Source organism: Mobula birostris, chromosome 6, assembly GCF_030028105.1.
Source record: "Mobula birostris isolate sMobBir1 chromosome 6, sMobBir1.hap1, whole genome shotgun sequence".
In the NCBI taxonomy this organism is placed as follows: domain Eukaryota; kingdom Metazoa; phylum Chordata; class Chondrichthyes; order Myliobatiformes; family Myliobatidae; genus Mobula; species Mobula birostris.
The window spans coordinates 188,500,905-188,527,216 of NC_092375.1; the positions used below are offsets into that span (position 1 = coordinate 188,500,905).

Genomic DNA, 26,312 nt, shown 5'->3' on the forward strand with positions numbered 1-26,312 from the left:
TGCTGATCCCTTAATGAGGACTGGCCTCTGTTTCCGTGACTTTGTTTTCCTGAAGTCCACAATCAATTCCTTGGTCTTACTGACATTGAATGCAGGGTTATTGTTAAGATACCACTCAACCAGCTGATCCATTTCACTTCTATGCATCTTGTCACCATCTGAAATTATGCCAAAAATAGTTGCATTGTTGGCAAATTTATAGATGGCATCCAAGCTGTGCCTAGCTACATAGTCATGGGTGTAGACAGAGCACTGGGCTAAACATGCATTCTTGAGGTGTGCCAGTGTTAATCATCAACGAGAAGGAGATGTCATTTCCAATCCGCACTGACCTTGTTCTCCTGGTGAGGAAGTCAGAGATCCACTTGCAGACTCCTGCATCTTTCAGTCAGCTGTACCTTGGTCAGATACATTTCCTATTTGCAGTTGTTTTGTAGAACTCTTTCTCTCAATACACACTCCATGCTGGGACAGGCGTTGTCTAATAATCTTGTTTTCCATTGTCTATGATGTCCACATCACAGAATGCTCCTGCAAGTCAAAGCAGGGTAAATCTACCTGGCTGCAGTGGCATTGAGCTATTTGTATTTAAATCCTGTGTTTATATTCTAGGATTGCACATTTGGAACTTTGGGATTGGGTGGGACCAAATCTGTCACTACACTCCATCACTGAACTCTCTGAAGAGTCCAATGGTGAGGCCCAGTCTTGCTGGGATCCCCCTCATGAATGCCTCGCCATCAGATCCAGGATCCAGTAATCCACAATCAATTCAGAAATTCCAATGGTTCAGCATCGAGCTCACCAGGTAATGTTCTCTATTGAACTTGTCTGAGCATCACTTCCAGCACTCAGTTTTATCACACAACCAGTTCCCATAGTCATTTCTGAGTCCTCAGAGCCCTGGTTCTCACACAAAAAATCCTTAAAAAAGGTAATGGACACAGCCCACTCCATCACAGGTGAAGACTTCCCCACCATTCAGCACATCTACACAAACATTATCGCAGAAAAGCAGCATCCATCATCAGGGAGCCCCACCACCCAGGACATGCTCTCTTCTCACTGCTGCCATTAGGAAAAAGGTACAGGAGCCTCAGGAGTCACACCACATTATGGATTTATTGATTATGCCTGGAAGAAAATGTATCTCAGAGGTGTACATGGTGACATATACTGTAAGTACTTTTATAATAAATTTACTTTGAACATTAAATTCCCCTTTAAATCATTGATTCAAGAATCATCTATGTGCCTGTCAAGATTCAGAATCATTCTCAATGCAGGCTCATTCACAATGCTTAATTCAGATCCTCTATACACACTGTACTGCATACTCTTCTGTACATCCCAAGCAAAGTTCAGACTCCCGGCTCAACTCAAGGCCGACTCTTTCTGCTCAGTTACGCGGACACGATTCAGACACGCCTCCGAGCGCCCAGGGGATAGTTCGGACAATACCTGTTTGGCTGACCAAACTCAATCGTGCCCGAAATCGCTTCATCTGCTCGCTCACGAACCCGTCACTGATTTACATTCGAGGAGTGCTGGTGCCAACTCCATTCAGAAACGGACGCCCCCGACTCTGCTTACCTCTCCGAAGTCCGGGACTCGATGCTTACATGTGTAACAGGCACCGGGTTCAAGCACGGTGCCAATCAGCCCCATTACAACATAAAGTGTCCGGGTCCGGACTCGACCCCAAAACCTCCGCTGGGCCGCCATCATCGAACAACTGACCAGTCAGCCCCTGCGGCAATGACGTCACTCGGACGCTGGGGCGCATGCGCAGTCTGCCCCAATGAAAGGACGAAGACGCGAGTAGACAAGTGAATGAGGCAATCTTCGACAACTCGCTTGAACTGCGTTGCGAAGGCAACGATTGGGATCCGTAACAGGTTTTGGACAGATAATGAATAAGGTTAGTAAAAGTATTTTTACAACTTTTTTTACGAAACACTGTGACAATTTCAACTTCCTGGGTGTCAGCATCTCTAAGGATCTAACCTGGGCTCAACATATCGATGCAGTTATGAAGAGATGACGGCGGCTATATTTCAATAGGAGGTTTGATATGCCACCAAAGACACTTGCAGATTTCTACACAGGTACTGTGGAGAGCTACATCGCCGTCTGGTATAGTGGGGGAGGTACTGCACAGAATCGAAGTAAACATAGAGCTGTAAACTCAATCAGTTCCATCATGGGCACTGCCCCCCTCCCACCACATCTTCAAGGAGCGACGTCTCAATAAGGTGGCGTCCGTCATTAAGGACCCTCATCACTCCGGTCATGCCTTGTTCTCATTGCTGCCATGAGGGAAGAGGTACAGAAGCTTGAAGGTACACACTCAGTATATTTAAAAACGCAAACACGAGGATTTCCGCAGATACTGGAAATTCAAGCAACACACATCAAAGTTGCTGGTGAACGTATGCAGATGCTGGGTTCCCCTGGTCCTCACCTACGACCCCACCACCCTCCGGGTCCAACATATTATTTTCCGTAACTTCCGCCACCTCCAACGGGATCCCACCACTAAGCACATCTTTCCCTCCCCCGCCTCTGCTTTCTGCAAGGATCGCTCCCTACGCAACTCCCTTGTCCATTCGTCCCCCCCATCCCTCCCCACTGATCTCCCTCCTGGCACTTATCCGTGTAAGCGGAACAAGTGTTACACATGCCCTTACACTTCCTCCCTTACCACCATTCAGGGCCCCAGACAGTCCTTCCAGGTGAGGCGACACTTCACCTGTGGGTCGGCTGGGGTGATATACTGCGTCCGGTGCTCCCGATGTGGCCTTCTATATATTGGCGAGACCCGACGCAGACTGGGAGACCGCTTTGCTGAACACCTACGCTCTGTCCGCCAGAGAAAGCAGGATCTCCCAGTGGCCACACATTTTAATTCCACATCCCATTCCCATTCTGACATGTCTATCCACAGCCTTCTGTACTGTAAAGATGAAGCCACACTCAGGTTGGAGGAACAACACCTTATATTCCGTCTGGGTAGCCTCCAACCTGATGGCATGAACATTGACTTCTCTGACTTCCGCTAATGCCCCACCTCCCCCTCGTACCCCATCCGTTATTTATATACACACATTCTTTCTCTCACTCTCCTTTTTCTTCCTCTGTCCCTCTGACTATACCCCTTGCCCATCCTCTGGGGTTCCCCCCCTCCCCCTTTTCCTTCTCCCTGGGCCTCCTGTCCCATGATCCTCTCATATCCCTTTTGCCAATCACCTGTCCAGCTCTTGGCTCCATCCCTCCCCCTCCTGTCTTCTCCTATCATTTTGGATCTCCCCCTCCCCCTCCCACTTCCAAATCTCTCACTAGCTCTTCCTCCAGTTAGTCATGACGAAGGGTCTTGGCCTGAAACGTCGACTGTACCTCTTCCTAGAGATGCTGCTTGGCCTGCTGCGTTCACCAGCAACTTTGATGTGTGTTGCCTTCATTATATACTTGTTGTGATTCAGTTTTTTCTCTATTATTATGTATTGCATTGTACTGCTGCCACAAAGACAACACATTTCATGACATATGTCGGTGATATTAAACCTGATCTAATTATGAGTTCTGGATAGAGCTGTGTATTTTATCCTGATTGCACGCAGTCAGAGAGGACAGAAATTAAATGTCCAAAGACCGTGTACTCTAGATGACTAATTATAAACACGAGAAAATCTGCAGATGCTGGAAATCCAAACAACACACACAAAATGGTGGAGGAGCTCAGCAGGCCGGGTAGCATCTATGGAAAAGAGTAAACAGTCGACGTTTCGAGCTGAGACCCTTCATCAGGACTGAGAACCGACGACGGAAAGCGTGAATCCGGCGGAGGATAACGTATCGGACAGGCCCATTATAGGTGGCGGAGAGAGAATCCGGCAGACTGGGGACCGATTCGTCGAGCACCTCCGCTCCGTCCGCCACAACAGACAGGATCTCCCAGTTGCCACCCACTTCACACTCCCATTCAAATATGTCCATACTCTACTGCCATGATGAGGCTAAACTCAGGTTGGAGGAGCAACACGTCTGGGTAGTCTCCAGCCCCTTGGTATGAACATTGAATTCTCCAACTTCCGGTAATTCCCTCCCCCTCCCTTCCCCTATCCCTATTTCACTCTGCCCCCTCCCCCAGCTGCCTACTACCTCCCTCATGGTTCCGCCTCCTTCTACTACCCATTGTGTTTTCCCCTATTCCTTCTTCACCTTTCCTGCCTATCACCTCCCTGCTTCCCCTCCCCCACCCCTTATCTTTCCCCTTACTGGTTTTTCACCTGGAACCTACCAGCCTTCTCCTTCCCACCCTCCCCCCACCTTCTTTATAGGGCCTCTGCGCCTTCCCTCTTCAGTCCTGACAAAGGGTTCCAGCCCGAAACGTTAACTGATCATTTCTGTGGATGCTGCCCGACCTGCTGAGTTCCTCCAGCGTGTTGTGAGAGAATCCCGGAGTTGTAGAAGCGACTGGGATAGGGAAACGAGGTACCTCCTCAGGACAGAAAGAGTGGCATGTAGAATGCATCAGGTGAAGGAGAGGGAGAAGCAGTCAATTGAATGTGAGAGCCTGGGGTCCTCAGAGGGTCCGATTCGAAAGGCTTGAAAACGGATCTGGAAGCCATGTGGCACAAGATGGCAGAGAAGACGCGCTCAGGAAGGATAGGTGGCTGCTGAAGGGTCTTGGCCCGAAATGTTGACTGTTTACTCTTTTCCATAGCTGCTGTCTGGACTGCTGACTTTCTCCACCATTTTGTGTGGATTGCCTACATCTTAGTTATATTCTGAGGATGGGTCTCTGACAGAAAACATTAACCAAGTTGTCTTTCCAATGATGCTGATTGTGGACTGGCTGAGCTCTTCCTGCATTTCTGTTTTAAACTTTTATAGCAGGCTGTGGAGCCTTGTATGCTGTTCCTGTGCGGAATGTATTCTGTACATTTGCCCATTTCCACATGTCAACCCCCTTGAGAATTAGTTAAATTCGATGTCGCGCTAAAAGGCTGGAATATGCGGAATTGAGATGCAGAGCCTTGAGCTTGCATTGGAATTTGTTGGAACAGGTTTAATGTCTCAGGTCAAAGGTACTTCAGCCAGGTTATAATGTAGAATTCTAATTCTTCAGCCTCCCTCCGGATCTTCACATGAACTGCGAAACATGCAGCAAAAGGGCAGTGATGACTTCTCAGAAGAGTTTGCTCACTTGGTGGATTTCGTACAATTCCTGGCTAACATACTCTGGCATTAGCTGGCCAGTGGTGTAATGGAATCTGCACCGGACTTTGAGGAGAGTAGTCCTGGGTCTGAATCTGGCTGGCTCCTCGCACACTTTCTGTCTGTGTTGGGTTGAGCGTCAAGCTAGCAGCTAGGTCTCGTGAAAAAACAAGGTTGCCCTAAATTATCTTCTTCTATAGATATTCACACTTTGGTGGATGTACTAAGTGTAACGCTCAGTTATATTGGCTCATATATGTCTGGGGAAAATCCCACCCAGCACCTGCCTCAACGCTTCCCACAGAGTCGGTTGCTGCACCATTGCCATCTGAATCAATCCCAAACATCAATCATCAGCCAGCACACCCAGTACATTTTACCAAGTACACTTTATAGATATTACTAAGTCTATGACATTAATATAAATTCGATACAGAAAAGGAAGTAATGGAAAAAAAAAGGCACCAGACTTATCAAAGTCCAAGTTCTTTGTGCACTACCGTTGGAGCTCAATCAATTCCTGACGACCACCTGGATCCTGTCGACTCATGGCTCGGGACCACCCGGAGTGATTGACTGGAGCCTTTCCGCACATCCGCCGTCCTCCTCGTCTCCCCTCCGACTCCCCATCTCTTCTCCGACTCCCCGCCAAAACCCTGTCCCCACTCATATGAGACAGCATTATCATCCGAAAAAAAATGATACATGAACACCCATTGGCTAATAGCACCCTGCTACCTGTATTAACCCAAGCAAATGTCTAGCTAGAGACTTTCTCAGCATTTAACATAACAAAGAAGCATTCCCCAGTATAACATAACAAAGAAGCCATTTTAAATTTAACATACAAAAAAGAAAGACCCCGTACATAAGGTAGATGATTTGATTTCCCCATGGCCTCTCATCTACCACAAGAGAACAAGAAATGTTAGAGACGGATTGGCAGCAAGTCCATGCCGAAGGGCATAGAACCCTACGAGCTCTGCTTTATTGAAAGCATGTGTTGTATTTCAGATCCACCAGACAACTGCCATTACTCAGGGAATGAGTGAGCATCAGGACCATGATATCACTTTTGTAATTAAATCTTTGTCAGTGGAAAGGGTGGCAGCTTGTATGGAGCATCAGACAAGACAATCATATGAACACAGTATTAATGCAGTTTAGTGCACAGTAACACGGGACAATAAACCAACTGACCAATTTTCTTGGCAATTCTGTACTCCAATGTGCTCAGCTGCTCACTGCTGACAGCAGTCTTTGAGAAGATCATAACAGGGGGTTGGTGGCAGGAGATATGACAGTGGAGGAGTTGAGAAACAATTCTTCCCCATTTCACACTTTATCTGTTCCTCAGCCAGAACCCCAATGGCTATGTCTGCCCTTACACAGGTTTCATTGAAGCAATCCTCAGGCAAATCCTCAGTAACCCAAAACTGCAGTTGTCAACTAAGGGAATCTAGTCTCTGGAGCATTCAGCTAATCAAACAGCTCTCCTTCTGAAGAAAATATAATTTTATTCATGAAATTAGAGATATAAAAAACCATCCATTCGTGTTGGACATCCGAGTACAAGACATACAGTATAATCATCATTTTTGACACCATACTGCCTTTAACTTTGATGGACCTTAAGAACGCAACAAGAACCTTGGAGTGCGTCGTTGGAAACCACTTGGTTTTTTAAATAATTTTATATAAGATTTCCACTTTTTAACAACTTGTGTTTTTCATGGTATGTGGTCATTCATCCCCACTTTCTGCCAGAAAGCGGTACAGCGGCTAAAGCCACAAACAAGAGAAAATCTACAGATGCTGGAAATCCGAGCAACACACACAAAATGCTGGAGGAACTCAGCAGGTCAGACAGCATCACAGTCGATATTTCGGGCTGAAACCCTTTGGCAGGACTGAGTCCCTCCAGCATTTTGTGTGTGTTATAGCAGCTAAAGTAGCGGTTTATTTCCTTTCTCATTTTTCATTGGCTAAGTATTAGCACATTACCCACAAGATGTAATTGTTTTAATTATGTAGCCTATTAGTTAATCCCTATCTAAGGAATTTTTTTATCTTATCTATAAAAGTGATGGATTTTTCAAAGGCGCCATTTTGGCTTCTTTATTCCTTTGTTTTCACATGCATAGTATTGTTTCTCAGCTCTTTATTTAGTTTGGTTAGCATTAGTATGTTTGTTCATTCTATAAAATAAACTGAAATTTGGAATTAAGACTGTTCATCATTCTTGACCCCCGGAAGAACCCTTAGGATCAGAAAATAAACAGAGATTCAACAACATCCACAGAAATTTGTGAACACGTTCGGAGGTTCACACCTGCAGAAGGTCCACACCAGGTTCAGTCTCAATGTGGACTGGTATCAGGGAAGGCTGCATCACTGCCCAAACATTCTACTCAATCATCTTCCCTGCAGTTCTCAAGCTAATATACGTAAAAGACAAGCTGAAACTGCCCAATCTATGACTGCAGAATCAGGTCATTTCAGCTTCATAAATTCAGTTGCAACATACAGATGAGATATATACTGATTGTTCAAAGACCAAGCTCAAAGTCATAATCATTATGAAAGTGATTGTAATTCAGTTAGATTTAGTGTGGTTATGGCAAAAGCAAAAGCATGATATGGGAATAAAAGATTCTAAATTGTAAATTTACCATGTTGAACTAAGTGGGCTGAAATGGCCAATTAAAGGTAAATCAGACACTGGGAGATATTTAAGTTGTATATTGAAGAGGTTCAGGATGAATCTGTTCAGCAAAAATAAAAAGTAGGACTGCCAAAATTAGAGCATCTTGGATAACATACAAGTATTGCTTAAATGTTAGGATAAGGCAAAAAGAGGAGACACGTATTAGACACTAAGCGCTTAATACTGCTGAAAATCTGGAAAAGTGGCGGAAGTTTTGGAATCAAATTGAAAAGAGAAGTGGGAAAGCAGAGAAAAAGTATGAAAAAATACTTGCAAGTAAAGACAAAGAAAAGCCGAAGATACTCACAAAGTGCAGAAACATAAAGGTAGTGCCAAGGTAGCATAGCAGACAGTGTGATACTGTTACAGCTCAGGGTGTTCCAGATTTCAGAGTTCAATTCCAGCATCATCTGTAAGGAGTCTCCATAAGTCCTCTCCATGCAATGTGTGGGGTTTCTCTGGGTACTGCACATTCTAAAGTTGTACCAGTTGGTAGGTTAATTGCTCTTTGTAAATTGTACCATAATTAGGTTAGGGTTAAATTGGGGTTGTCAAGGGTTGCTGGGGCAGCGTGGCTCAAAGAACCAACTCCACACTGTATCACTAACCAAAAAATAATGAAGGTGTAGTAGTGTGTCGTGGGGACAGAAAAGGTAAACTGTGTCAGATAAATCATGTGGAAAAGTTTCTTATTAAATACTGTGTGACTTTACACTGAAGAGTAGAGTGATCATGATGTTGTTAAGGCAAATATTAAATAGGATTAACATAGGAAAAGTGGAATTATTCAAAGGTTGAGGGGTATTGAAAATAGATAAATCACCAGCTTTGGATAAGCTACATCAGAAGCTATTAAAAGGAGCAAGGACTTTACCAATTTTTATTTCTAAAGGTTTTTTTGACTCGTTAGATTCTATTATTTCGTCCTACCTATGGAAGGACAAACGTCCCAGACTAAATAAAGCTCACCTTCAAAACCTAAAAGGGTAGGCGGTATGGCCTTGCCCAATTTTCGTTTATATTACGGGGCAGCCAACATACGTCGTCTTATCTTTTGGTCTTACTTTTATAATCAGTCTAACTGCCCAATATGGGTGGCAATGGAGTTGAACTCTTATAAGAATCTCTCCATTCCCACACTTCCTGGATCCGCACTTCCTTGCCATCTGCCTAAATCAATTGTTAATCCTGTCATCAGACACACTCTGAGAATATGGGCTCAGTTCAGAAAATATAATGGTCTTCACAGTTTCTGTCTCTCTAGTCCTATTCTATATAATCATCTTTTTCAGCCTTCCATGCAGGTTTTTACATTTCAAGACCGGCACAGAAAGGGCTTTGAAGATCTTTTCATAGACAATCGCTTTGCAACTTTTGAACAACTGTCTGTAAAGTTCAACCTACCCAACACTCATTTCTTCAGATATTTCTAAATTAGACATTTTATCAACCCTTTAATACCAAGCTTTCCTGAGGTACCCGATAAAAATGTTGTGGACTTGTTTCTTTGTATGAACCCATTGGGTAAAGGTTTAATATCCACTATTCGAGATATGTTAGCGATTTTGAGGTGAGCCCCCTTTCACAAAATCAAAGTCCAATGCTATGTCCCCATTATGAAAGGTGAAAATGGGTAAGGAAGACCAACAGGGCTCTGGTGAAGCTGTGCAGTGGATGCAACAGATTGCGGAAGTGTTGATGAACTCCAGCCATACCATCGACTTCAGAAGACGATGGAGACAGGAGATCATCGATGGCCTATGCTCCACTAGGAGCTAAGAGCCCACAAAAAAAGACTACACATAATTAAACTAATGGAATATATATTCTATCCAGTCATTAATAAATATATGAAACATGTTATTACTAGCTTGAAAGATACTTTAATGGCAGAACTTATGTAAAGTTGTTTTTCTGTTTGCACTATTGTCCTGTAAATTGTTGGTTGCAGTTTGTAGTGTAGGTTTTCAGAACTAAAACCGTGGAGGTATTTTATGTTTCAGAAAAGCCATAGCAATTCATTTATTGAACACCAAAAACTTAAAACAAAGTGTCCTAAAAGTTCTTTACATAATTACATCAAAGCACAGACCCACCTGTTAATGTGAACCCCGACTGAAACTGACATTGTGGGCCTGTCCGGAGCTCGGACAAGCTGCCCAGCTCAGGTCCAAGTGGAAGAACAGCAGGTGGCTCTGGCTCATCCAGAGGTGTGTTGACACGCTCATGGACACGTCATGACGCCAGGAGCATGGTAGTGGAGTCCTCCAAATCGTAGTGGGCCGGTTCAAGGTCATCTACCGAAACACATTCAGGTTTACCCCTCTTATCACTGTCTGGTGTGGGTGTGTAATGTTAAGAAGTTAGCATCTCGTAGGCCTCTTGTGACCCTGGCTATTTTGTAAGAGTTATAGCAGCTAAAACTTTGAAAAAAAGGCATAGAACCACAAATGTTTTCTCATAAGATAAGCTGAGCGGGTGACACCATCCTTGGTATGTCACCTGTGCTTAACTTCAGTTCTTGCTTAGAGTAACTTGTATCATTGCTTAATTAATTGCTGTAAGAGACATACTCTGCTTTGTACTCACTATAGCACCTGCAAGATGAGCATTAAAAGGAATGGCTGCTTCAAGGGCAGGAGGCTTTGAATGGTAAGCCTGTGCATGTCTGTATCCAGACATAGTGGCAACTAAAACTGTTACACGAACAATTTATGGCTGATAAAGTTAACAATACTCATCTGTACAGAAACTAAGGGGGTGAACCCACATGTATCTGTGTACGTGATTGCATGTGTATAAAAAAAGGCTGTATTTGCTTTAGAGGAGGGAGACCTCCGCAGCAGCACGAGAGATTGCTTAAGAAGGGTTCTCTCTGGTAACTTGCTAATAGAGAGTTAAAGTTACATTTACCATAGTATGTGGTGTCTTTGCATCGGCTAGATCAAAAGAAATTTACAACAGGTGGGGCTGCTGCATAGGACAGAATGAAGCTACAGAAAGTCGTTAAAATTAGTTAGCGCTATCTTGGGTACTAGACTCCATGGTATCCAAGACATCTTCAAGGAGCAGTGCGGGACCAGTTAACAAATGGGAGTGGTGGCCTCGTTAAAACGTCGGTAATCACCACATGGGGCACACCATCGGGCAGGGATTGTATGGAGGGGTAAAGCCCAGACTGGCATACAATGCCAAATCCTTCCTTGCTGGCAAACTCAGCCTTTGGGTCCCATCTACATGCGCCAGCCAGTTGTAGAAATGTGGTGCCCGATCCCATGTTTGTGACTGTAGTGGAGAATGTGAGCGTGGTGAGGTTTGGGAATTGGCCCAGCAGTCGAGAAACTCATACGCAGTGGTGCATGTGATTGACAGAGTCGTTGTGATTGATGAGTAAACTCATACGCAGTGGTGCATGTGATTGTCAGAGTCATTGTGGAGAACTTACTGGGAGAGAAGGGTAACGACTCATTGAACACCAAAAACTCAAAACAAAGCACACTAAAAGTTCTTTACAAATTGCGTCATTTCATCAGACCCGCCTCTTAAAGTGAACCCCAACCCAATGTCAGTGGTTGTGAATTCTATACGTTTCCACCAATTACATTACCCTGCAGTAGTTCTTGATGAAAGTGGGAATGGTGGAGAAACTAGCTGTTGACATGATTCTGTGTTACATGAGGAAGGGAAATACCTAATCACATCCATCTGTTCTTCCAGGAGTAGATAGTGTTGTTTCTTATTTTGGCATGACTTGAGCAAAAACCAAAGCAATTACTGGGTTACAATTTCTGCCTGATTTGACTGCTAGTCCGTGTGAGGGAGGAACCAAAAGCCCTAGAAAGTCACTCCGACAACGGCACCATGTCGAAGTGTTGTTCTTCTGCCTCTGTTGATAGTTGTACAGATGAAGTACCCCACTGACGAAAATATTAAGGGGCCTGGGAAAATTGACCTCTCCCATCTCGATGGCTGCAACCATTGGAGCTGCAGAGGGTGTTTGTTGATTTTCCACAGCTGTTCCAAGACTGACAAAGGTCCTGAATCATGCTATCAGGATTAGACCTGACTTGGGTTCATTACACCAACACTGCTATAGAGGGCCAGAGCAACTTGTGGGGGCCGTGAAGTATGAGATTCGGACCAAGCTGGAGCTGTGAGTCATCGAGCCTTCAGACAGTGAGTGGAGCAGTCCTATTGTTGTCCCCAAGAAGCATGACACCAAGGTTATGCATTGATTTCCATAAGTTGAATGCCATTTCATTATTTGATGCTTATGCTATGCCCTGTATCGATGACCCACTGCAAAGGGAAAACTGTATTACAACACTGGACCTTTGTAAAGGCAAGTTCCCCTGGATGACCAATCAAAACCCCTCATTGCCTGCCGCACACCCCTGGATCTATTTCAGTTCACGGAGACAGCCTTTGGTCTTCACGGTGTACCAGCAACCTTCCAGTGGCTGATGGATTGAGTGCTCTAAGGCTGTGAGGAATGCAGTGCCGCCTACCTAAATGACGAGGTTGTCTACAACCAGACATGGTCAGACCACTTGGACCATCTGCGCAGGGTCCTGGCGAACATCCATGCTGCCGGTCTCTCCCTCAATCTACAAAAATGGCAGATACCTTGGCTACCAGCTGGGATGTGGAGAGGTTCGAGCCCAGATGCACAAAGTGGAAGTGATCCACAACTGTCTTTAACCTCACGCCAAGAGGGAAGTGGTCCTTCCCGGATCTGGTAGGGTGGTATTGCAGGTTCATCCCCAATTCACCACTCTGGCTGCACCTCTCACTAATCTTAAAGGGAAGTTTGTAAGCAACGCAATGGTGTGTACAACTGAGTGTGAAAACAGTTTTCAAGCCCTTAAAGCTCAAATGTAATCTTCTCCTGTTCTTCAGAACCCAGTGTTTGACAAATAATTCCTTGTCCAAGGTGGATACCTCAGGAGTAGGCACTGGAGCAGTGCTGACCCAAGGAGAACCTGGAGAAGAGCGACCCGTCCTTTACCTGAGCCAAAAGCTCCTTCCAAGGGAAACCAGGTATTCCACCATTGAAAAAGAGTATCTTGTCAGTCTTCGGTACTACCTCCTTGGTGGGGATTCGGCCATTATACAGACCACAGGGCGTTGAAATGGATACAGACATGACGTATGTTGACTTTCCCACCATACACAGTGGAACCTTTCATTTCTATAGTAATGGGGATCCGTAAATGTGTACACTGCATTTAAAGTAGATATTTCTGCTTATTCTGTAATATGATTGTAACTACACTGTGGAGTGCATCATATCCCAATTCATGTGTCGTTTTAAGTTAACTTTGGATAATTAAAGATGGTATATTCTGGTGGCTAAATGAGAGAGGGAGGGAGGGGGACGGGGAGAGGCGGAGGGGGGAGAGGGGTAGACAGGGAGAAAGGGAGGGAGAAAGGGAGAGATAGATATCACACTGGTCAATTATAGATCTTTTATTGTGTTTTTCTGGTAGATAACTTTTTGCAAATATTGGCAGTTTTTGCTATTTTCACTAATTTTTTTAAGTTGCACTTTTGACGCACTGAAAATACATTTTTGCGCAAAAGTGCTCAGCAACTCCAGTCATCTTTTCTTGCGTCAAACATTCCATTTGTGTTAATAACCAACACAACTCGTGTGCACCCACAAGTGCCACCAACATAGCATGTTCATCATGTTGACAGAACCACACAACAACAGCAAAACAAGTCCTGTTCTCCACACCACCTCCTCCCCCCCCCACCCCGCAAACACCCACACCAAACCCAGGACAAGCCATCTCTAGAACTTCAGCCCTGGAGGACTCGTGGACATCGTGTCTTAAACTTACCCGGTGAACTCGCAGATTCACGGACCTAGGACTTCAGCCAGAAGATGAGAGGAGACCTGATAAAATTATGAGTCATTGCCCAGGGTAGACTTATCGAATATTGGAGGGCATAGCTTGAAGGTGAAAGGGAGCAAATTTCTTACAGACTGTCATGTACCTGGAATGTGCTACCACAGTTGGTAGTGGAAGCAGATAGCGAGGCACATGAAACAGAGTGAATGAAGGGATATGGATCAAGTAGAAAGGATCACTTTAAATTGTCATCATGCTCAGCACAAGCATCACTGGCCAAAGGGCCTGTTCTGTTCTTCTTTGCAGCCAATACATTGCACTACAAGTGCCCTGAGCAGGAGAGTGAAGTGGCATTATCGTGTGGGTAGAGAAGACAGAGGCTTTCCAATGGATACTATTGCAGTTGAGGAAGGTCCAATGTTTTTAATATCCAATATCAATACTCCAATAGTCTATCTCAGCCTTCTGTGAGATTTTACACAATATAATGAATTCCCAAGTAAACCTAGGCATTTTAAAGTGAGAAGGAAATGTAAAGAATTTGTACCCTGTTAGGGTGTATTCTGGAGTTATGGAATATAGCAAATATTAATTTCAACAGTCACCAGTTGTCAGATCTGAATGTAGATTATAGATTGAGTCTAAAATGCAGCTCAGAGCAGTGGTGTTCTTGGAGCTGCAGACTGGGGTCGATCGCGAACCAATAAACACTCAGTGACCTGACAGAAATATCAACTGTACATTTTCCATAGATGCTGCCTGGCCTGCTGAGTTCCTCCAGCATTTTGTGTGTGTTACGCATTGATCTGAGATGTCTGCATATGCATGAATATAGCTCTGAGATAACAGTGATTAGCCTTCATTTAGGGTGTCTGGAGTGTTTAGTGTTGAAATTGTAGTGTTTGAAAATTATATATAATTCAAAGGAAGCATTGTAGATACATTGTAACTATAGAATTCACCTGCTGTCACCTTTGATTTTTTGCATATAAAATATCATGTAATATTGGATCAGGGAATCTCTTCTTCCAACAGTGTCTCTAGTTTAATGCCTGCTTGTTTTGCTGAATAAAGACTTATATATCACCAGCTTCAGTGTCTCTCATGACTTTGTTCAGTCACAACAGAGCCCATCTCCAGCAGCACACACAGCCTTATACCAGCTGCTCTCCGAACATTCAACCCACGTCACCTTTGGCCATCCAGCTGAAATTCTGGATTATTGAGTAAAACAGATGGCAAAGCATCAGGATTTTGGATGAATTGCATGCCAAGTTATCAGCAATTCTTTACTGTACATCCACAGCAGTACTTACCATCAATGTACTGGTTGCTGCTGTCTTCTATTTGGAAACTACAACCGGGATATTTATTGGTGTGCATATTGATCATGTTGAAAGCAGGTCAGTAATGGGCCTGGAACTACAATTTCTCATTGTAAGCTAGAATTCAGCTTGTTGCTGATGGGACATTCACAAGTGAATATGTTAGTGCACCTAGGTAAGATGCCATTGAAAATTAATCTGCATCTTAATGCTTTGCAAGGCAAAAGTATAGGTACAATCAGAGATGAAAATAGTGAAGAAGCATTTGATTCAGTGTGGCTTCGTGTTCAATTCATAAATACGAGGAAGTCTGCAGATGCTGGAAATGCAGAGCCACACACACAAAATGCCCAGCAGTTCAGGTAGCATCTAAGGAATTGAACAAGCACTCAACATTTCAGGCCAAGTCCCTTCTTCAGGACTGGAAAGGAAGGGGAAGACTTAAGGTGGGGGTAGGGGAAGGAGGCAGTACGTAGGTTAGTAAAGGAGGTGAAGCAAGAGAGATAGAAGGTGACAGGTGAAGCCAGGTGGGTAGGAAAGGTAAAGGGCTGGAGAGGAAGGAATTTGATAGGACAGGAGGGTGGACCATAGGAGAAAGAGGAGGAGTGCACCCAGGGGCAGACAGGCAGGCAAATAAAAGTAAGAAGTCAGAGTGGGGAAGAGAAGAAGAGGGGAGGGGGAAGGACTTTCTTAAATCAGAAGGAGAAATCAATATTCATGTCATCAGGCTGGAGGCTGCACTGACGGAATATAAAGTGTTGCCCCTCCACCCTGAGGGTGGCCTCGTCTCAGCACAAAATTGAATTGACTTTCATTCCTTACATCCTTCACATACATTAGTAAAAGTCTTTACATCTCTGTCTAAATGTGCAATTTGCAATCATAGTGATTTATAATAAGTAGAATAGTAAATGTAACATACAAATACACTCAAATCAGCATGAGTTAATCAGTCTGATGGCCTGGTGGAAGGAGCTGTCCCAGAGCCTGTTGGTGCTGGGTTTTTTGCTGCGGTACCGTTTCCCGGATGGTAGCAACTGGAATAAATTGTGGTTGGGGTGACTCGGGTCCTCAATAATCCTTCGGGCCCTTTTTTCACACCTGTCTTTGTAAATGTCCTGAATCGTGAAGTTCAGAACTACAGATGTGCTGGGCCATCACTGACATGTTGGAATGGGAATAGGAATGGAAATTAAAATGTTTAGCCACCAGGAATTCCTCTTTTGGTGGATGGAATGGAGGTGCTCGATGGAGCATTTCCCCACTTTATAACAGGTCTCACTAATGTAGAGCAGGCTGCACTGGGAGCAGTGGACACAACTGCAAACAGTACAAAATGTTTGTCGTAATCACACATTCCAATTAATTTTATTGCCTTGTATTATTTCCCAATTGTATATTCTGATTTGTGGGATGAATTTCACTGCTTCATAATGGTACCTTACTTATTCACACCTACTCAGATAATGATCAGGAGGATGTATGCATTCGACTGCAGGTATATCACAATGTAATTTAGAGAGCACCAGTAAGAAAGATTATCTGGGAGAGAGAGAATGATGAAGCAGCAACTGATGGTGTCCAGGGAAAACAGGAAACACTTAGCTGTTGAAAGAAATGACCAAAATCTTTACAATTTCTCTGATCTGGCAGTTTAAGCTCATACTTTGGTAGAGATAATGCCACCTCTTTAAACATCATTATCTTCATAATTTATAAATTCTTTGATAATAAAAGTACTTTGAAACTTCCATAATTTATTGTGTGTTATGTGTTCTAGTGTGCTTTACACCCTGGTTCGGAGAAACATTGTCTTGTTTCTACATATATTATATGGTTATATATGTTATATACATGTATATAGTTAAATATCAATAAACTTACCTGAGTAATAAATTAATACTAATGCAATTCAGAACATTTCCCCAACTAAGCCAGAAAATTTACTACAGATGGCTGAGGAAAAAAAAAAGGTTGTGCCCAATTCAATCCTTGCAGCCAAGAAACATGAAGCCTTGAGCACTATTTTGAAAAATTAAGACCAAAAAACTTAGTGGAACTTTTTTTGCCCAGGATGAATCTGAAGCTTAACTGGGAAGCACAAGCGGCTTAATTGTAATGTTTAATAGAAATGTTTGAATTGACAACTGATTATATTTGCACTGTTTTACCAAGTTTCTTGAAAATTATACGCAGAAAGGCATGCACTCAAATAAATTGATTCAAGCATCCATCAAGGATTAATATTGCTGTTTAAACAAAGTGCACGTAGTTATAAGAAAGTACACAATTCTTTATTTTCTGGGTTAAGATAATAAATCAAAAAAATGACCTATTAATGAATCATTTAAAGAATTTAATATGATAAAAATTTCCCCTTTTCATTTCTAGAATGCTATTGAAAATCAACTGGTTAATGAATAAATCTAAAAAAACATTGAAAATGGGCAGATTGAAGCAATGGTCACAATAGGCTTGGCAATTTCCAAGAATGAATTTTTATCAAGGAAGACAACAGAAAAGGGGCACAGATTGAGATTCAACACCCTCCTCTTAAAGATGCAAAGTTGTTTTTTTAAAGTTTCAAGACAGTAGAGGCTCAATCAACAAGTCTAACGTGGTGATGTAAGAATACTGTGTAGCTGCTGGAAATCTGGCGCAACTCAGAAAATGCAGTAGGCACTGCAGGTCAGACAGCATCTACAGATTCAGGACTGGAAAGAAACAGGGGAGAAGCCAGAACAGAAGGATGGAGGGAGGGGGTGGACTGAGAGCTGGCATGTAATAGGTAAATCCAATAGAGAGGCAGAAGATAGGCAGGTGGTGAAGGGACTAGGAACAATGTAATAAGCTTGGAAGTGACAAAGGGCCGAAGATGGAAAGTGTGGTGGACCATGGAATAAAGGGAAGGAAGTGAGCGAAGAACTTAAGGGGGGAATGTGTATGCAATAGCAGATTGAAAAGGCAGGAGAAAGAGAAGATGTAACGCAGCCAGTGGGAATGGGAAAACAAAAGGCTGAGGCAGATAGGAGTGGTTACCAGAAGCTGGAGAAATTGATGTTCATGCCATCATTTGGAGATTACCAAGATGGAATATGAGGTGCTATTCCTCTAATTGACATCTGGCCTCAATTTGGCAGTACAAGAGGCCATAGACCGACAGGCTGGTGTGAGATGTTGTGGGATTGATTCTCTGAAGTACTCCCTTGTTGTTTAGTGGAAAATCCGGATCTGCCTCTGCTTCCTCTATACTCAGTAAGACACCTTTCCATATACTTTTTACTTTAAACGAATCATAGCATGACAGTTGATAAATTTCAATTCAAATGATTAAATATGTCTTTAATAAAAAGCTTCAATCAGAAACAGTTGCTGTGAAACTGACAGATTGCATGTGAAAGTGTATCTGGTTTAATATGTACGTACATGACTCCAGGCCCATCCAAGTGGTTGGCTTGTTGTTGTCTTCTCAGTTCTGCAGCAACTAGGTCACAGGTCTGGTTGATAGATAAGCATATGTGCTCTGAGCAGTAAACATATTTGTCTGATTTAAGGTGTGCTTATCATTTACAACATTCATTTCTAACATATATGTGCTTTCTATCTATGCAGAGAGATCATAAGAAGTTAGCATTAGGGATATTGTATTCATACCAAGCAATGTAGTCAACCACACACTGTACCCCTCAATAGTATCTGGAATTGAAAGTGTATCTTAGACAAGAAACACTCAACCTTTTCATTAGCTGTTCAACATTATGACCCCAAAATCAAAAGTTATGATTTCAACAGTGGAATTCAATGAAAGAATTACAGAAAAATTAAATTCCAATATGATGTTTTCATATCTGAAATAATTTAGTTATTTGCAAGTAATTAAATATTCTGGGTACGCTTGAACGTCATTAAAAATAATGAACATGGAAGGAGTCGCTGTGTTATCCACAACGCTGTCATACAACTCTGTTGGATCACTCGGACTTTTTGAAGGGGGTGCGACCATTCCACCCTGTCCTTGACAGTAGATTCCAGTTAGTACTCGAGCGCGATACATGTACTTCATTCCATTCGCGTCAGGTTTTGAGTAAGTGTGTTGAGCAGAATAGTTTGCATCTACGGCAAAATAGGTGCCATTCCCATACATTGTGGCTACAAAAGAAAGTTAAACATTGCTTAATTGAGCAATACTATTTGCACATCAAACAGAAAACAAGTTAATCATTTTAAAGAAACAAACCAGAGACATTTGCTTCCAACATTCCAAGATTAAGCAATTGTAAAGACTTTTTAAAAATATGATTTGAAAAATGGAAACTGGAAGATTTGGAGCAGAGGAGCTGGTGTTTAATTTCTGCGGTGATTAAGTGGTTTGTGCACATTATGGTCCTATGCTGAGTGAAAGCAATATCTTACTATTTTAAAATCAGGGTGATGTGCCTCAGATGAAAAGCATTTTGCATTTTATTCCTGCAATCTAGTTTACAAACCACTGTATTTTACAGCTTAAAGAAAGCAATTATCTAAAAGATGACAGAATTTTGCTGATTAAAATAATGACAAATATTTCAAAACTAAAGAATAATACATTTCTGGTTAAATATAAACATCAGAACATATTTTCTTTCCCTTTTGGCTATTCTTTGACCAATACTCTCCATATTCCAATTTCCAGATTTGCAATTTGCCCTTTTGATTAATATTTCATTGCATACCATTCCTTCCAGCATAGCTCCGGTTGAATCCATGACGACTGATTAAATTGAGTGTATCAGATGCAGTTCCATGGAATAAATTCCTCTCATTATTAGTTCCAGGTGGATTTTTGTTATCAAGCTGTTGTTTTTTAATCATATAATTCTTCCAAAGACATGGGTTTTGAAGTCTTTCAATCTGTTAACACAATTTCCTTGGTCAATTGTGCTTATAGTTTCAACAAAAATAATCTCAAACAAACTTACCTCCTATTACATAGGATGCTGTTCCTATCACATGAAATGCTGATTTCCAGCACCTGCATTTCTTAGAAACTTTCCAAGTTCTCTTACAATCATTTATGTAGAAAGCATCTTAAGTATATACTGTACACTTTGCTTGACTGGTGGTCAGAATCTGTGCTTAGGATACAAGGTTTGTGCTAGGATAGTCCGAATGCTTATTGATGTTAATATATGAGGATCAACCAAATACTGCATCCACACCAGGGTAAAGCAGTAGCAGAGCTGTGCTCTGCCCTGCCCACACTCTTGTACGAGTCAGAGTGCTGGCACATGACAGAAAGCAACCTTGCCATACTGCTGTCATTCCACACCCTGAGCCTCTAGAAGACCCTCTGTATTTTCTGGTCAAGAAAGATCTCTGTTGGATCTCCATTTATTTTCCGATCCTTAGGATTCTTTCAGGAGTCAGGAATGACGAGCATTCTTAATTATAAGATTTGTTGATTTTAGAGTACAAACATGCAAATACTAAACAAACTAAATGAAGAGCTGAGAATCGATGCTAAGAGGCGTATTAATGAGGAGACAAAGGAATAAAGAAGCCAAGGGGCCAAGATGGTGTCTCCGAAAAATCCATTGCTTTTATAGAAAGTGAAATTTGTTAGATAGCGAATAAACTAGTTAATAGGCTACATAATTAAAACAATTACATAATGTGGATAATGCGCTAATACTTAGCCAATGAAAAATGAGAAAGGTGATAAACTGTTAATTTTAGCTGCTATACCATTTTCTGCCAAGTGGGGATGAACCACCACATACTGTGAAAAGTACATGAGTTTATTAAAAAGTATGAATCTTGTAAAATGTTATTAAAAAAGTGATTTCCAACATCTCCAACCATGCCCTACTCCTTCAGTGTCATCAAGAGGTGACGGACACAATCATCATGAGGAACTGTTGGAGATCGATTGGGCATGTGATGAGAGGAGAGGCTAACTCCATCATCAAGACAGCACTACACTGGACCCCTGAAGGGTGGAGGGAACGCAAGAGACCAAAGACAACTGGGCTCCGTACTTAAGAGGCAGAAATGAGGTTCCTGAACCACACCTGGATTGCCAGGAGCTGTACCATCAATTTGCATGTCACTCAGGGTCCTGGACTATACATGCGTTTTCTTGTGCAATAATTTGTGTTTTCTCTTCTCTCACTATTTTGAATGTATACTATGCACCTCGGCCCCAGAGGAAAGCTGTCTCATTTTGACTGTATCCATGTATGGTTTGAATGATAAAACGTCAACTGTACCTCTTCCCAGATATGCTGCCTGGCCTGCTGCGTTCAGCAGCAACTTTGATGTGTGTTGACTGTAGCTAGTACATGTCCAACTAAGATAAATGGTCACTATACTGTAACAGAGTATGGATACTACCAAAGATTTCACATAAATGAGACAAGAAAACAACAGGCATCATATGCTAATTATGAGTGAGGTCCTGATATACACACACTCTAGATAAGTATGAACACTAGGAAAAATTAGGCAGTGAAGGGCAATTGGGAAACAGTGTATCCTTGTCCATGGTAGGTCATGTCTAAATGATCTTAAAGTTTATGTAAGTTACCAGGAAAATGGATGAAGGCAAGGCAGTGGATGTTGTCTCCATGGACTTTAAAAAGGTATTTAATAAGGTCCCACATGGGAAGTTGGTCAAAAAGGTTCAGTAGCTTGGTGTTCAAGATGAGGTAGTAAATTGGATTAGACATTGGCTTTATGGGAGAAGCCAGAGACTGGTAGTAGATGGTTGCCGCACTGACTGGAGGTCTGTGACTAGTGGAGTGCTGCAGGGATCGGTGCTGGGTCCATTGTTGTTGTCATCTGTATCAATGATCTGGATGATGGTGTGGTTAACTGGACCAGCAAATTTACAGATGACACCAAGATCGTGAGTGTAGTGGACAGCGAGGAAAACAACCATGGCTCGCAGAAGATCTGGATCAGCTGGGAAAATAGGCTGAAAAATGGCAGATGGAATTTAGTGCAGACAAGTGTCAGATGTTGCACTTTGGTTGGTCCAACCAAGGTAGGTCTTATATAGTGAACAGTAGGACAAAGGGATCTGGGAATACAGGTCCATAATTCATTGACGTGGTGTCACAGGTAGTTAGAGTTGTCAAGAAAGCCTTTGGCATTGGCCTTCATTTATCAATGTACTGAGTAGAGAAGATGAGATGCTGAAGTTGTATAAGATGTTAGTGACCATTAGTGATGGGAACCTTTCATTTGGAGGGAAGGTTGAGTGAAGGTTGTGTTTATTCCAGAGACCAGCTGATTGAGCTATGCAAACCGATGCCAGTGCCCAGAGTGTGGTCTGAGGTCTCACAGGAGCTTAGGAGGTTATGCCGAGGTTGCAGGGCCGGAGAGAAGGCTGAGGAGGAAATATAAACCTATCCCTGTGATCACCATGAGAGATGTGAGGTCCCTGGGAAATAAAATGGTGGAACTCGGTGCACTGATTAACACCCAGAGGGAATACTGGGAGTGCAGAGTTTTGTGCTCAACTGAGACCTGACTACATGCACATTTTCCGGACCATTGTGCTACCATACCCGGCTTAAAGACTGTCCGAGTGGACAGAGATGTTACACTCAGCAGTAAGAAGGGAAGAGGGATTGTAGTGTTTGTGAATGAAAGGTGGTGTAATCGTGGACATGTTACTGTAAAGGAACGTTTATGTAGACTGGACTTCGAGCTCTTAGCTGTTGGGATACGACCATATTATTTGCCTCAGGAATTCTCAACTGCCATTTTAGTTGTTGTTTACATTCAACCATCGACAGACGTAAATGTAGCGTGTGATGCTATTCTTTCGACTGTTGCTAGAATTCAAACTCAATATCCCAATGCTTTTGTGGCCGTTATTGGCGATTTTACTGGGACCTCCTGCTGTCCCCTCCCCCACTTGCCCAAACCACACACACTCCCTGCCCCCGAAGCCTTCTCCCTCCATGCCTCCCTCCCCTCTGGTGAGTACTTGTGTTCCAAACCCAACTCTGGAGTCTCCTGCCTCCATGGGGATGACCGCTCTCCCCCACCTGACCGACTGCAGGTCAGGGTAAGAGACAGCTGGAGAGACTACATCAAGGCAAGTCTGCTGGACCCGACGGTATCAGCTCAGGGTACTGAAGGCCCGTGCGAACCAGCAGTCTGGTATTTTGCAGCATCTTTACAATCTGAGTCTGAGTCAGGAAAAGATATGGTGCTATGAAAGACTTACTGCTTGTTTCCTGTACCCAAGAAGGTGACTTCATCTGGACTTACTGACTACAGACCAATTGCCCTCACATGTCATGTAATGAAGGTACTGAAGAGGCTGGTCATGACTTACCATAGACAGCAGATGAGATCTTCGTTGGACCCTCTACAGTTTGCCTACTGACCTCATGTGGGAGTGGATGATCCCATCATCTACCTGTTGCAGGGAGCTCACTCCCACCTGGACGATGCTGGTGGCATCGCGAGAATCACTTTTTTGATTTCTCTTCTGCCTTCAATACAATCCAGCGACTTCTTCTGAGCAAGAAGTGAAGCTGCAAAGGATGGGCGTAGACAAATCCACTATCTCCTGGATCATTGACTACCTGACAGATAGACCCCAGTTTGTACAGCGGGGTAGTTCTCTGTCTGAGATGGTGGACAGTAGCACTGGAGTACCACCAGGGACTGTCCTGTCTCCACACTGAACACCTCAGACTTTCAATACAAATCTGAGTCTTGTCACTTGCAGAAGTTCTCTGTTGACTCTGCGGTGGTTGAGTGTATCAGAGATGAGCAGGAGTTGGAGTACAGGGGACTGGTGGACAAGTTTGTGGAGTAGAGCGGGAGGAATCACCTACTCCTGATTGTGGCCAAAACCAGGGAGATGGTGATTGATTTTAGGAGGAAGAAGACTGTGACGAGTCCTGTATCTATTCTGGGAGAAGTTATTGCGGTAGTGGAGGAGTACAAATATTTGGGTGTTCACCTTGACAACAGACTTGACTGGAAAACTGGAAAACCATCACCAAGACTGTTTACAAGAAGGGGATGAGCAGACTATTTTCAAAGGAAACTGAGATCCTTCAATATGTGCAGCAGGACGTTGGAGATCTTTTACCAGTCTGTTGTAGCGAGTGCAGTCTTCTTTGCTGCTTTATGTTGGGGGCACTGCATCAGTGCTGGTGATGCAAAAAGACTAAATAAACTGATAAAAATGGCTGGATCCATCTTTGGCTGCAACTTGGACTCTTCTGAATTAGTGATGGAGAGGAGGTCACTAAACAAACTGTTATCCGTCATGGACAATCAGACAGATTCTCTCCATGACCTACTGAATAAGCAGCGGAGCACCCTTTCGAATAGACTCATTCAGCTCTGCTGTCACAAGGGTCGTTAAGAGAAAATTTTTCCTACCAAATGCAGTAAGTACATACAACAGTCAATCACTGTGCGACAGGAGAACACACATCATAGTACAATAGTCTCTGCTTTGTTATTTTGTTCAACATAGCATATTAATAATAAGTACTTTATTGATTCCGTGGAAAATTATTTTGTTGCAGTAGCAACATTTAAAATGCAGCAATAATTAATAATGAATATAATATTAACTAATGATAAAGTACAGAATAATAATATACACAATAATTTACCAATGTGCAATAATAATGAAGTCGCATAAGATGTTGGTGAGGCCTAATTTGGAGTATTGTGTGCAGTTTTGGTCAAATACCTACAAGAAGGATGTAAATAAGGTTGAAAGAGTACAGAGAAAATTTGCAAGGATGTTGACAGGACCTGAGTTATAAGGAAAGATTGAATCAGGGTGTGGACTTTATCCCTTGGAACACAGAAGATTGAGGGGAGATTTGATCGAGGTATACAATATTATGAGAGGTATAGATAGGTTAAATGCAAGCAGACTTTTTCCACTGAGGTTGGGTGGAGCTACAATTAGAGGTCATGGGTTAAGGGTAAAAGGTGAACAGTTTAAGGGGAAAATGAGAGGAAACTTCTTCCCTCAGAAGGTTGTGAGAGTGTGGTATGAGTTGCCAGCACAAGTGGTGCATGTGAGCTCAATTTCAATGTTTAAGCAAAGTTTGGATAGGTACATGGATGGTAGAGGTATGGCGGGCTATGTTCCTGGTGCAAGGTCAATGGGAGTAGGCAGTTTAAATTGTTTTTGGGGGGGGGGGGTTTGAAGGGCCTGTTTCTGTACTGTGCCTTTCTATAACTCTATTGGGACAGGCAGCCACAAATCAAAGAAACCCAGTGGAACCCATCAAACAAAAGATCATCAAACACCCATTCTGCAGAAAAAAAAATTGTGCAAACAATAAAAGTAAGCAAATAATACCCAGAATTGAAGTTCACTAAAGTGATTTCACAGCCATGAAGCCAGTCACAGCCGATCTAGGAGCCCATTAGTTTCAGGCCACAGCCTCAGCTCAGCACAGAGATGAGTAAACCTGGTGGAGTAGTGAGCTGAAAACAGGCTCATCCCTCACCTCCAGCCCCAGCATACTGACCTTTTCAATCTGGCCTGGTGCTTAAATCAGGCAAGCCTTGGGTTGTTTCTCATTCTCAGACCCAAGTCCAACTGCTTTGATACGCTGAAAACATATTAGATCTCTCCTTGTTAAGTTACAAGGTTATGAAGTACAAATTGGCTCATGATAATTAATTTGACATACCTTTACGATCTGAAACTGCGTAACAGTTACTTTGAATGATTGTGCTACATCCTGATATTCTTTGGAATTCTGTTGTAGCTCCACATATTTACTTTGTAAATTTTGCATGTCATCCCAATATGTTGGTAGGCTATCAGTTAAGATTCCTGCAGATATATCAAATAAATCATTATTATTACCTTTGTTCAAAGTTAATGTACTATCAACGTACATATGTTACTGTACACAGTTGGGATTCATTTTCTTGCAGACTTACTCAATAAATCTGTAAAATAATAATCATAGCAGAATCAATGAAAGACTGTCCAACTAGGGTGTACAACCCGAATGTGGAAGAGGAGAAAATGCAGAAAGACAAAATAATAATAAATAAACACACAATAAATATCGAGAACATGAGATGAAGCGTCCTTGAAAGTGAGTCCAATGGTTGTGGGAGCATTTTAATGAAGTTGAGAGAAGTTACCCTCTTTGGTTCAAGAGCCTGAGATTCATTTTCTTGTAGGCACTTACAGGAAAATAATAGAAT

The 26,312-nt window shown here is 42.7% G+C and overlaps 2 protein-coding genes and 1 long non-coding RNA gene across 7 annotated transcripts in view; 1 reads left to right on the forward strand and 2 right to left on the reverse strand.

Annotated features, from left to right (window-relative positions):
- Positions 1-1,763, reverse strand: part of lmln (leishmanolysin-like (metallopeptidase M8 family)) — a 68,366-nt gene extending 66,603 nt beyond the window's left edge. For all 4 annotated transcript variants that reach the window (XR_011886457.1, XM_072262095.1, XM_072262098.1 and 1 more), the window contains exon 1: positions 1,594-1,763. Coding sequence is in view for 3 of the 4 variants with exons in the window: in XM_072262095.1 (XP_072118196.1) it covers positions 1,594-1,728 (135 nt within the window). In the remaining variant the exon portion in view is untranslated. The remainder of the gene's footprint in view (positions 1-1,593) is intronic.
- Positions 1,764-1,809: 46 nt separating this feature from the next.
- Positions 1,810-26,312, forward strand: part of LOC140199655 (uncharacterized) — a 76,775-nt gene continuing 52,272 nt past the window's right edge. For both annotated transcript variants that reach the window (XR_011886459.1, XR_011886458.1), the window contains exon 1: positions 1,810-1,921. This is a non-coding gene — a long non-coding RNA (uncharacterized lncRNA). The remainder of the gene's footprint in view (positions 1,922-26,312) is intronic.
- Positions 17,383-26,312, reverse strand: part of LOC140199654 (protein mono-ADP-ribosyltransferase PARP14-like) — an 81,598-nt gene continuing 72,668 nt past the window's right edge. The window contains exons 16-18 of the mRNA XM_072262099.1: positions 25,784-25,929; positions 19,823-20,000; positions 17,383-19,259 (exon numbers count right to left, since the gene is read on the reverse strand). Of these exons, the coding sequence (XP_072118200.1) occupies positions 18,973-19,259; positions 19,823-20,000; positions 25,784-25,929 (611 nt within the window). The 3' untranslated portion in view covers positions 17,383-18,972. The remainder of the gene's footprint in view (positions 19,260-19,822; positions 20,001-25,783; positions 25,930-26,312) is intronic.